Below are 13,727 nucleotides of genomic sequence, written 5' to 3'. Positions count from 1 at the left end.
CCAAGCAAGTAATCATAATAAAGAACCAGAAATCCTCCCTGAGGAAGAAAAGTTACTGGAGCTTTCTCATAAGGAATTCAAAAGGCTTATGTATATGGTCCTTGGAAACCCTGGTGGCATTGTGGTTAAGTGCTATGGCTGCTAACCAAAGGGTCAGCAGTTTGAATCCACCAGGCACTCCTTGAAAACTCTATGGGGCAGTTCTACTCTGTCCTACAGGGTCCCTATGAGTCGGAATCAACTGAACGGCACTGGGTTTAGTTTTTTTGGTTTATATGGTCCTCAAAGGAATTAAGGAAAACACAGACAAAACTATGGAGAACACAGACAAAACACTAGAAGAATTCAGAAAAACAATACAAGAACAAGATGACAAAATAAATAGACAGTTGGAAACGATACAGAAGCAGCAACTAGAAATTCAGAAGTTTAACAATAAAATTGCAAAAATTGACAACTCAATGGAAATTCATAGGAGTAGAATTGGAACAATGGAAGACAGGATTACCAAAATAGAAGATCAATTCCTTGACACTAATCTGTTTGAGGAACAATCAAGAAAAATAACGAAGAAAGCCTAAGAGTTATGTGGGACACCATTAAGAGGAATAACTTACCTGTGATCAGAATCTCGGAAGCGGAGGAGTCAACAAAAAGCACAGAGAGCACTGTGGCAGATATGTTGACAGAAATCTTCCTTAATATTATGAAAGATGAGAAGATAACCATACAAGAAGCACAACGAACCCCAAACAGGATATACCCTAACAGAAGAACATCAAGACATATCATAATCAAACTTCCCAAAACCAAAGACAAAGAAAGAATCCTGAAAGCAGCTCAGAAAAATGGAAGTTCACCTACAAAGGGGCACCAATAAGACTAAGTTCTGATCACTTGGCAGAAAGCACACTGGCAAAAAGATAATGGGATTATATATATGAAACCTTGAAAGAAAAAACTGCCAACCAAGAATTACGTATCCAGCAAAATTATCCCCCAAATATGATGGTGAAATCAAGACATTTACAGATAAACAGAAATTAAAGGAGTTTGTAAAACCAGACCAGCTTGACAAGAAATATTACAAGGAGCCCTTATGGACAGAAAATGAATAAAACACCAGACAACAACTTGAGATTAAAACACACGACAATATCAGACACATATCAACCCAGATAAAGAACTCTCAAAAATAAAATAAAGCTGAAAGATGGAAAACAGGGAACCAGAAACATTCACCTATAACTGACGACCACTTCAAAACATAAAGGGGGAATAAAGGGAATAGGTTTAGAACTTCCATACGGAGAGGAAGTCAATATGTTATCAAGAAAGACAAAGGTAAAATTCAGGGTACCCACAAAGAAAGCCAACAAACAGACTGACCAAAATATAAAAGAAGAAAATCATAAAGATTCAGCACACACAAAACCAAAAACAGTGAAGGAAATAAAAAGTCAAGCCACAATTTAAAAAAAACTCAGCACAGAAAAATTAAGTGGATGAAAAAACTGTCAACACCACAAAAAAAAAAAAAGAAAATGATGGCAATAAACTCATACCTATTGATAATCACACTGAATACACATGGCCTAAATGCACCAGTAAAGAGACAGACAGGCAGAATGAATTTTTAAAAAACACGACCCATTAATATGCTGTCTGCAAGAGATACACCTTAGGCACAAAGATATAAATAAACTAAAACTTAAAGGGTGGGAAAAGATATATCAAGCAAATAATGACCAAAAAGAACAAGAGTCACAACATTAATTTCTAATAAAATAGATTTTAAAGCAAAATTCACTATAAAAGACAAGAAAGGATATTATGTAATGATTAAAGGGCCAATCCACCAAAAAGGACAAAACTATAACAAATATATACACACCTAACAACAGACCTCCAAAATACATAAAACAAACTCTAACACCACTGAAAAGAGAAACAGACTCTTTGACAATAATACTAGGAGATTTTAACACACCACTCTTGGTGACAGACAGAACAACTAGAAAGGAACTCAACAAAGACACAGAAGATCTAAACACCACAATCAACCAACCTGACCTCACAGACATATGCAAAGTACATCACCCAACAGCAGCAAAGTACACACTCTTCTCCAATGGTCACAGGTCATTCTCCAGAATAGACCACATTTCAGGCCACAAAGCAAGCCTCAACAAATTCAAAAATGTTGAAATAATACAAAGCATCTTCTCTGACCAAAATGCTATAAAACAAGACATCAATAACAGCAAGAGCAAAGAAAAAAAACCTAATACATGGAAACTAAATAACACCCTGTTTAAAAACTATGGGTAATAGAAGAAATCAAAGATGAAATTAAAAAACTAGAATCAAATGAGAATGAAAACACAACATACCAAAACCTTTGGGACACAGCAAACGCTGTGCTCAGAGATCTATTTATAGAGATAAATGCACACATCAAAAAAGAAGGAAGGACAAAACATTAACCCTACAATTCAAACAATTAGAAAGAGAGCAGTAAAAGAAGCCCACAGTCACCAGAAGAAATGAAGTAATAAAAATTAGGGCAGAAAATGAAAGAGAAGAGAAAAATAACAGAAGGAATCAACAAGACACAAAGTCGCCCTTTTGAAAGAATTAATAAAATTGACAAACCACTGGATAAACTGACAAAAGAAAAACGGGAGACAATGCAAATAACTGGAGTAAGAAATGAGATGGGTGACATTACAACAGAAGCAACTGAAATAAGGATTATGACAGAATATTACAAAAAATTGTGCTCCAATAATTTTGAAAATCTAGAGGAAACGTACAAATTTCTAGAAACACAACACCTACCTAACACAAACTGACGTAGAAAATTTGAACAAACCCGTAACAAAAGAAGAAACTGAAACGGTCATAAAAACAACTTCCAACAACAACAACAACAACAAACCCTGGTCCAAACGGCTTCACTGGACAATTCTACCAAACATTCAGAAAAGAGTTGACACCAATTCTACTCAAACTATTCTGGAACATAGAAAAGGAAGGAATACTCTCAAACTCATTCTATGCAGCCAGCATAACCCTAATACCAAAGCCAGGCAAGGACACCACTAAAAAACAAAACTACAGACCAATATCCATCATGAACATAGATGCAAAAATTCTCAACAAAATCCTAGCCAACAGAATACAATAGCATATCAAAAAAATAACACCTCATGACCAAGTGGGATTCATATCGGGCATGCAAGATTGGTTCAATATTAGAAAATTAATCAACATAATCCATCACAGAAATAAAACAAAGGAAAAGGATCTCATGAGCATATCAATCAATGCAGAAAAGGCATGTGATAAAGTCCAAACCCCATTCCTGATCAAAATTCTCAGCAAAATAGGAATAGAAGGGAAATTCCTCAACATAATAAAGAGAATTTATACAAAACCAACAGCCAATATTATCCTCAATGGAGAGAATCTAAAAGTATTCCTCCTGAGAACAGGAACCAGCTAAGGATGCCCTTTATCACCACTCTTATTCAACAGTGTGCTGTTTGTTTTTTTTTTTTTTTTATTCAACAGTATTGTAAGTCCTAGCAAGAGCAAAAAGGCAAGAAAAGGAAATAAAGGGTATCCACACTGGTAAAGAAGAAGTAAAACTATCCCTATTCACAAACGATGAAAATCCAAAGGACTCCACAAGAAAGCTATTGGAACTAATAGAAGCTTTCAGCAAAGTGGCAGGATACAAGATTAACATACAAAAATCAGTTGGATTTCTCTACATCAACAAAGGGAACAATGAAAAGGGAATCAAGAAAACAATACCATTTACAAGAAACCCCACAAAGGTAAAATACTTAGGAATAAATCTAACCAGGGATATAAAAGACTTATACAAAAAAAAACTACTAAACACTACTGCAAGAAATCAAAAGAGACCTAAATAGATGGAAAACATACCATGTTCTTGGATAGGAAGACTTAACATTGTGAAAATGTCAACATTACCCAAAGTGATAATAAATATAATACAATCCTGATCCAAATCCCAACACCATTCTTCACCGAGATACAAAAACTAGTCACTAGCTTTATACGGAAGGGAAAAACCAAAAAACCTATTGCTGCTGAGCTGATTTCAACTCATAGCAACCCTGTAGGACAGAGTAAGAGGCCCTGAATAAGTAAAAAACCAAAATCGCCACCACAAGACGATTCTGAATAAGCAAAGCCATATTTAAAAAGAACAAAGCAGGAGGCCTGCCCCTACCTGATCTCAGAACCTACTATACAGCCACTGTAGACAAAACAGCCTGGTACTGGTACAACAACAGACACACAGACCAACAGAACAGAATTAAGAACCCAGACGTAAATCCATCCATCTATAGACAGCTGATTTTCGACAATGGAACAAAGGTTATTGAATGGGGAAGAGACTGTCTCTTCAACGAATAGTGCTGGAAAAATTGGATATCTATCTACAGAAAAATAAAACAGGATTCATAACTCACACCATACACAAAACTAACTGAAAATTCATCACAGACCTAAATATGACACCTAAAACTATAAAGATCATGGAGGAAAAATTAGGGACAACGATCCCAAACCCACTGCCGTCAAGTCGATTCCGACTCATAGCGACCCTACAGGACAGAGTAGAACTGCCCCACAGAGTTTCCAAGGAGCACCTGGCGGATTCGAACTGCCAACCTCTTGGTTAGCAGCCATAACACTTAACCACTACAGCCACCAGGGTTAATATATGACATAAATAGATTACCAAGCATTACTAAAAATGTACACACAGAAGAAAATGAACTAGATACATGGGACCTCCTAAAAATCAAACACTTACGCTCAACAAAGGACTTTGCCAAAAGAATAAAAAGAGAACCTACAGATTGGGAAAAAAAATTTTGGCTGACAAGGGTCTAGTCTCTAAAATTTATAGAAAACTTCAACCCCTCAACAAAAAAAAGGCAAATAATCCAATTTAAAAAATGGGCAAAGGAAATGAACAGACACTTCACCAAGGAAGACATTCAGGCTGCTAACAAAAATATGAATGCTCACAATCATTAGCAATTACAGAGACACAAATCAAAACTATAATGAGATACCATCTCACTCTGACATTATCGGCATGAATCAAAAAAACAGAAAAGAATAAATGTTGGCAAGGATGTGGAGAGACTGGAAATCTTATTCACTGCTGGAGGGAATGTAAAATGGTACAACCACTATGGAAAACAATATGGTACCTCCTTAAAAAGCTAGAAACAGAAATATCATACGATCCAGCAATCCCACTCCTAGGAATATATCCTAGAGAAATAAGAGTCATCACACAAATAGATGTATGCACATCCACGCTCACTGCAGCATTATTCATAACAGCAAAAGATGGAAACAACCTAAGTGCCCATCGACAGATGAATGAATAAACAAACTGTGAAACATATGCACAATGGAATACTGACAAGTCCACGAAACTTCTCACAACATGGATGACTCTGGAGGGCATTATGCTGAGTGAAATAAGTCAATCACAAAAATTACAAGTATTGTATAAGAACACTTTTATAAGGTTAACAACAAAAGGTTTACATACATGGAAAGAAAAAAAAAAAAGACTCTTTGATGGTTACCAAGGATGGAAGGGGGAGAGAGGGAAAATTACCAAAGAGAGAGTAGACTTGAGTTAATATTGGTGACAGGAAAGGTAATACACAATATGGGAGAAGTCAGCACAACACGACAAGGCAAGAGAGCACACTGAGAGAAATGCAGGAATAAAGGACAACTGTGGTCACTACTATAGCACAGACAATCCTGCAAAAATAGCAATGATCTACAAATTGATACATAGATAAATACATGCAGAGGTGAAGGAGCAAGTAAAGGAACACACCCACTGGCAGGTGCAGGTTCGAAGGTAGAAATTTCTAAATGTATGACTGTAGGTGCTCCTCATACACTAATACACATAACAGAGCACACAAGTGGCATGGTCAGGGAAACTTCTTAGACATAACTAAACACTTCACGGGATGAAGTTCCCAGGCTCAAAGGCAAAGGACCATAGACTCGGGGAACATCTACGTCGATTGGCACAAATTAATTCTTAAACACAATGTTTCTACATCCTACTTTGGTAAGTAGCATCTGAAGTCTTAAAAGCTTGCAAGCGGCCATCTAAAATACAACTGTTGGTCTCTTCTAATCCAGAGCAGCAGAGAAGGAAAAATACTAAAGACCCAAGGGAGCAATCAGTCCAAAGGACTTATGGACCGCATGAACCACAGCCTACACAACCCCGAGACCAGAAGAACTAGATGGTGCCCAGCTACCAGTACTGACCACTCTGGCTAGGATCACAATAAAAGGATTCCAGACAGTGGGAGAAAAATAAACAACAAATGATCAAATTCACAAAAAAAGACCAGAATCACTAGTCTGACTGAGACTGCAAGAACCCCCAAGTCTATGGCCCCTGGACACCCTTCTAACTCAGACTTGAAACCACTCCCGAAGTTCACCTTTCAGCCAAAGATTAGGCAGATCTATAAGACAAATAGCACACGTGAGGAACGTGCTTCTTAGATCAATCAAGTATAGAAAATCAAATAGGCAACACCTGCCCAGGAACAAAGACAAGAAGGTGTGAGGGGACAGGAAAACCAGAAGAATGAACACGGTGAACCCAGGGTGGAAAGGGAAAGGGGGAGAGTGCTGACACAATGCAGGATTGCAGCCAATGCCATGAAACAATTTGTGCATAAATGTTTGAATGAGAAACTAACTTGCTCTGTAAACTTTCACCTAAATCACAGTTAAAAAAAAAAAAAAGACCATACATATTGTATTACTCCATTCATATGAAATGTACAGACTAAGCAAACCCATAGAGACAGAAGGTAGACTGGTGGTTGCCTAGGAATTGGGGACAGGAATTAGAGGGAAATGGGGCATGACTGCTAATGGGTACATGCTTTCTTTTTGGAGTGATAAAAATTCTAAAACTGATTGTGGAGACAGCTGCAGAACTTGGTGACTATACTGAAAACTACCGAAGTACACAATTCAAATAGGTGAATTTTATATATATATCTATTTCCAGGTGTTGCCAAGTGCTAGGGAACAAAACGTGTAAGGGTGAACTGTAGAGTAGAGCAGCAGCTTTAGCTAGAACTGGGGAAGGCTCTCTGAGGAGGTAATGATTGAGACTTGAATGATGGGGAAAGGCAGACACGCAAGGATTAGAGGAAGAACATTCCAAGGAGAGGAAATGGTAAGAGCAAAAGCCCTAAGAGAAAAATCAGCTTAACATGTTCAAGAGACAGAGAGATGAGATCAGAGTTATGTAGGGGTCAGACCATGTAGGCCTTAAAGGCCAAACAATAACATCAGGCAAAAGCTACATTGTAATAGGGTCACAGCATTGCTGGAATAGGACTATTTCACACACACCAGAGTAGGGCAATCAAGTAGCTCAGATTACAATGTATTTAGACTGACTTGACAGCTCTTGGAGCTCTGGTGGTGCAGTGGTTAAGAGCTTGGGTGCTAACTAAAAGATCGGCAGTTCAAATCCACCAGCCGCTCCTTCGAGATGCTATGGGACAGTTCTACTCTGTCCTAGAAGGTCACTATGAGTTGGAATCGACTTGATGCCGACGGATTTGGTTTTTTAGGTTTCGACAGCTCTTCAAAAAGGTTATTCCTTAAAATTAATAAATGTGTAGTTCAACCTTATGCATATTTTCAATAAAAAATAATTATACCAGAGAATACCAGAAACATGTTTACCCGTGTTTTATTGACTACGCAGAGGCACTGACTGTGCAGGTCATAACAAATTATGGATAATACTGCAAAGAATGGGAATTCCAGAACAGTTAATCGTGCTCATGAGAAACCTGTACATAGATCGAGGTAGTCGTTCGAACAGAACAAGGGATACTGTGTGGTTTAAAGTCAGGAAAGATGTGCATCAGGGCTATATATTTTTACCACACCTATTCAATCTGTATGATGAGCAAATAATCTGAGAAGCTGGACTATATGCAGAAGAATGGGGCATTAGATTGGTGGAAGACCCATTAACAACCTGCAACATACAGATGACACAACCTTGCTTGCTGAAAGTGAAGAGGACTTGAAGCACTTACTGACAAAGATCAAAGACCACAGCCTTCAGTATGGATTACACCTCAACATGCAGAAAACAAAAGTCCTCATAACTGGACCAGTAAGCAACATATGATAAACAGAGAAAAGAATGAAGTTGTCAAGGATTACATTTTACTTGGATCCACAATCAACACTCATGGAAGCAAACCCGAAAAACAACCCGTTGCCGTCAAGTCAGTTCCAACTCATAGCAACCCTACAGGAGAGAGTAGAACTGCCCCATAGAGTTTCCAAGGAGCACCTGGTGGATTTGAACTGCCGACCTTTTGGTTAGCAGCCATAGCTCTTTACCAGTACATCACCAGCGTTTCCACTCATGAAAGCAGTAAGTCAAGAAATCAAAAGGCCATTGCATTGGGCAAATCTGCTGCAAAAGACCTCTTTAAAGCATTGAAAAACAAAGATGTCACCTTGAAGACTAAGGTATGCCTGACCCAACCACCTGACCCAAGCAGTGGTGTTTTCAATTGCCTCATATGCATGTGAAAGCTGGAGGATGAATAAGGAAGACCAAAGAAGAATTGACACCTTTGAATTGTGGTGTTGGAGAATGATATTGACTATATCAAGGACTGCCAGAAGAATGAACAAATCTGTCTTGGAAGAAGTAAGACCAGGATGTTCCTTGGAAGCAAGGATGACTAGACTACATCTCACATACTTTGGGAATGTTATCAGAGGGGATCAGTCCCTGGAGAAGGACATCATGCTTGGTAAAACAGAGGGTCAGCAAAAAAAAGGAAGACCCTCAACAAGATGGACTGACACAGTGGCTGCATCAATGTGCTCAAGTATAAAAACGATTGTGAGGACGGTGCAGGACCGGGCAGTGTTTTGTTTTATTATACATAGGATTGCTATGAGTCAGAATCAATTTGATGGCACCTAACAACTTTATAACAACAACATATCAGCCAATGAATTAAATATGCTGACTTCTTAAAAATGGCATCTCTCAAGTTTTATTCACATTTTGAGCAAACAGTTAAATCCTCAGAGGAGTCCATATGGCTTTTTTCTAATTCCTTTTTATTTTTAATTTTGTTTCAATTTCTTTAACAGATAGCGCATTCACATGGTTCAAAATTCCAAAGGGTAAAACTCTCCCTTCCACCCTGCCTCTCAGGCCCATACTTCCCATCCCTGGAGGCAAAAAATGTTTTCAGTTCCTTGTGTATCCTTCCAGATAGTTTATGCATCTCCAAGCAAATACGTATGTATTCTTTCTCCCATTTTACTACATTAAGTGGTACCATACTTTACACACTATTCTGCACCTTACTTTTTCCATTTAATTTATCTTGGCAATTTTTTCATATCAGGACATGAACTTTCTTCATTTTTTAATGGCTGCATAGTGGAGTCCCTGAGTGGGTCAAACAGTTAAGAACATGACCACTCACTGAAAGGTTGGTTTGAACCCATCCACAGGTCCCCTGGAAGACAGGCCTAGTGACTGCTTCCAAAAGGTCACAGCCTTGGAAACCCTATGGAGCAGCATTACTCTGCATATGTAGGGTCACCATGAGTCAGAATCAACTCAACAAGAACTAATAACAACATAATATTTCACTGTGTGGATATGGTATTTTATTCCTTTACTGATAATTTTTAATTGGAAAATATTTGAGAAAAATGAAGCTCTCAGGGCAAGATCTGTTACCTTGCGTCTATGAATGGGTATCAGAAGATATGTGAATTCTCTAAAATAGTGTGTATGTGCATTTCTCTGGGCAGAAAATTTGCATACCATTCACCACATTTATCAAAGGGAACTGTGACCCTAACAAAGGTTAGGAACTATAGAGGCATTGGTGGTTCAGTGATAAAATTCTTGCCTTCTATGCGTTTTGGTTGGTGGGATGCGTGGGAGACCTGGGTTTGATTCCCAGCCAATGTACCTCATGTGCAGCTACCACCCATCTGTCAATGGACGCTTACGTGTTGCTACGATGCTGAACAGATTTCAGCAGAGCTTCCAAACTAAGACTGGGAAGACAGGCCTGGCAATCTACTTCACAAAATCTGCCAGTCAAAACCCTATGGACCACAATGATCCATCCACAAGAGATTATGGGGATGGTTTAAGATCAGACAGCATTTTGTTCCACTGTGCATGGGTTGCCATGAATCAGAGGCCAACTCTACTGTAACTAACAGCAACAACTATAATAAAACTTGTGCACAGGTGTTCAATTAACATTTGTTGAACAGAATGTTAGTCTAGGGTTTTGCTAAACACCAATAAAATCCAAAATATACCTACTCTATAAAACCTTTCCCATTACAAACAATAAAACTCACCAATTTGACTCCTTTTTCTTTCCTGAGAAAGACTTAATTTTTCACCTGCACTGTGAGCAGAAGTACCAAAGAAATAGGAAAGAACCAAAATTAAAGTACTCGAATGACCAAAAGTTAACTATATCAGCAGCTGTTCAGCATTACAACAATATCGGAGGCATACGCTTAAACACTATGTTACTTTTCTATAAAGAAAAATAGATCACTGGTAGTTGTGTAACACCTACTACAAGCCAGACACTGGAATGGAAGCTTTATATATCGTTTGGTTCTCAAGACAATTATATAAGGCAGCTATTATTATATTTCCTTGCCCCCACCCTCTTTGACAGGTAAGAAATTAGAGGCTTAAAGGGGTTAAAGTTAAGCTACTTATTTGCCTGAGACCAGTAACTATTAAATAGCAGAATGAGACTAAAACATCACCCCACTCTCAGCTTCAAGACTCCAAATCTCATCAACTTTCCACACTACCATGGTGTCTGAACTCCAAAATGCAATGGTGACCATCTTGGAGAGGCAGTACAACAAAGTAGTCTGAAAAACTTGAGTTCTAATTTTAGTTCAATCATATTCGTTGCATGACAACCCATTTAAACTCTGAAGGCCTCCTCTACCATGTGTAAAACTGGATTGCTGTTATGTTTAAATGAAAAATGGTATGTAAAACAAACAGCTTACATACCGGGCTGAAGCAGACACTTGGTACAGGATGGCTGTCATCATTATTATTTTAACCCTCTTTGAGGAGAAACAGAAAAGGCTGTAAGTTTCCCAACCTGGCCTAAAACTTTCTCCCCCCAGAATGGTGGCATTCTGACAAATATGCTGAAGAATGATTAACAAAATTATGTCTGAGTATTAAGTATCTTCTGGTTTAATGACGCATCTTAAATTGTCCTTTAAGTTAAAAATAATTCACACAAATACCTGTATTCATTGCCATACCATCATGGATGTCTGTTTTGCGGGCTGCATAATTATTGCACTTTTTATTTACTTAAATGGTTTATACGGAATTACGCATTGAGTTTTTCCTGCTTTATTTTGCTTTAGATTATTTTTAAAGTCAGGTGATAAGAGATGACAGCTGTCAAATGTATTACATCTATTTCTATCCGTTGTACTTTTCCCCCTGGTAAACCTTGTTATCCCTTGACTTCTGTGAACCCACCTAAACAAAATAAAGCATCTCTCCATGCCCTCGGTCTCAAAATGGCTATGTGATGAGCGTTTCGCGCAGCTGTTAATGATTAAAGTTGAAGGCTTGAGACAACTTATTCACAGCAAATGAAAGTTTTTTTACATTCTTCTCCCTCATGACCCATACTTGATATAAAAATTGCAGGCAGGACTCAAACTGAGGTTCGGTGCAACGCTGAACAGGAAAACAACTTCACGGTGCGCCCCCAAATCACGTTCCTTCCTTCCTCCCTTCCCCCAAGGGTGGGAAAAGTGAAACACTCGCGCAGGACCAAAAGCCCTGCGCACTGACCGCAGCCGAGGGCTGGAGTCCGCGACCAGGAAAACAGTGTGACCGGTGCCTGGTGTGTGGCCCCTTCTATGCCTTCCCTCCCCTCCGGAGCCACCCACCGCCCCCAACCCCCATCCTGCATGCCAGCATTGCCCCGTCCACACCCAGCCTGCAAGGTCCAAGCCCCGGAGCTGCACAACGTCCCCCAAGGGCTCACCATTGCAGCCCAACGACTGAAGCGCGGACGGGCAGCAGGTGGGTCGGCAGGTTGGGGAATCCGTTACCGGGGCTCGGGGTCCATTCGCGCCAACAACTTCTCCCGCGAAGTGGAAGGAGGCGGAGGCAGCGGCGCCCGGTGATGACGACAGAAGGCGCGCAGCTACCCTACTACCCGGACAGGAAGGGGAGGTACGCTGTTGGCCTAGGTGCCGCCCCGGATGGCTCCGGGCCACTGCCACAGCCAGCAGGAAAGAGGTCGTGGTATGAGCTCAGATTTGCGCCTTCGGATTTTGGCGGGGAGCTTAAATTGAGTTTCAGAGATTGGTTAATTTCCTCGGAAGGCCGTACCCAGGCTCCTCCCGCTTACACGTATGGAGGATGCACTGCCCTACGCTACCACTTGCAATAGGGTACATATTTCTTACATTTTAGATATACAGTACATTTCAAATGTTACATATAAATATCTACCCTGAAACAAGAATTTCACCGATCAATATTTACCGTAATCTTAGTGGAGACCCACAGTTTGAGAATCACCAGGCTAAACCAGTACCGCGAGGCATTGGTGGTTCACTGATAGAGTTCTCACCCTCCGTGTGGGGACTCTGTTCCATTTCGGCCAGTGCACTCAGGGACATGTGCAGTCACCACCCATCTGTCACTGGAGACTTGCGTGTTGCTACGATGCTGAACGGGCTTCAGTGGAGCTTCCAGATTAAGACTAGGAAGAAAGGCCAGGAGATCTACTTCTGACAATCAGCCAATGACAACCCTATGGATCACAGTGGTCCTGTCTGCAGCTGAATCAGGTAGTGGTTCATTCCGTTGTGCATGGGGTCCTCACAAGCCATAGTGGGCACGTGGCTGCTAACAACAACAAACCAGTATCAGTTGCCCTGAAGTTGACAGTGAGGCATGGCAGCCCCATGTGCGTCAGAACAGAACTGTGGCGCACAGGGTTTTCAGTGGCTAATTTTTTCAAAAGTATCTTGTCAAGCCTTTCTTCCGAGGCCCCTCTGGGTGGATCAAATCACCAACCTTTCAGTTAGCAGCCAAGCGTGTTAACCACTTGCAAGACTCAGGGTTTAAGGACAATTTTTATATTGTATAATTCAGTGCAAAAGAACTTTGGTAAAATCTTTTAGTCACCACCATCAACCTCATTTTATAAATGAGAACCATGAGGCTTAAACAAGTTAAGGGATCCAGCTTTGTTCCAAATCTAAACCGGTATCAGAATCTAGGCCTCCTAATTCCCAACCCAGCACTACTGTCTAAACCCCTCGAAGAGCAGTGGTGTGTATGGAGCCCCAACACAAAAAAGATGCATCGCCATCGCTGTAGAAAAACAATGATCCCAAAAGCTTTTGAAGAAACGAGTCAAGTGTGGAGACCAATATCTCAGGCTTTCCCACCCGCCCCGTCTAGTCATGCACTTTATGACACTGATATCTCTACAGTGAAAGATAGCAAAGCCTCCTGGAATACAGAGAGGCTGAGAATTGAGATTTTGTATTTTTAAAATGTGTAT

At 39.9% G+C, this 13,727-nt stretch overlaps 1 protein-coding gene across 4 annotated transcripts in view; it reads right to left on the bottom strand.

The window, feature by feature from the left end:
* RFC1 (replication factor C subunit 1) overlaps positions 1 to 12,331 on the bottom strand; it is a 121,476-nt gene extending 109,145 nt beyond the window's left edge. For all 4 annotated transcript variants that reach the window (XM_003411302.4, XM_010591419.3, XM_023549800.2 and 1 more), the window contains exon 1: positions 12,192 to 12,331. In XM_003411302.4, coding sequence (XP_003411350.1) covers positions 12,192 to 12,194 — 3 coding nt within the window. In that variant the 5' untranslated portion in view covers positions 12,195 to 12,331. The remainder of the gene's footprint in view (positions 1 to 12,191) is intronic.
* Between the last annotated feature and the right edge of the window lie 1,396 nt (positions 12,332 to 13,727).

The sequence above is a fragment of the Loxodonta africana genome, chromosome 5 (assembly GCF_030014295.1).
Source record: "Loxodonta africana isolate mLoxAfr1 chromosome 5, mLoxAfr1.hap2, whole genome shotgun sequence".
Taxonomy (NCBI): Eukaryota; Metazoa; Chordata; class Mammalia; order Proboscidea; family Elephantidae; genus Loxodonta; species Loxodonta africana.
This window is presented reverse-complemented; position numbering and strand designations above follow the sequence as displayed.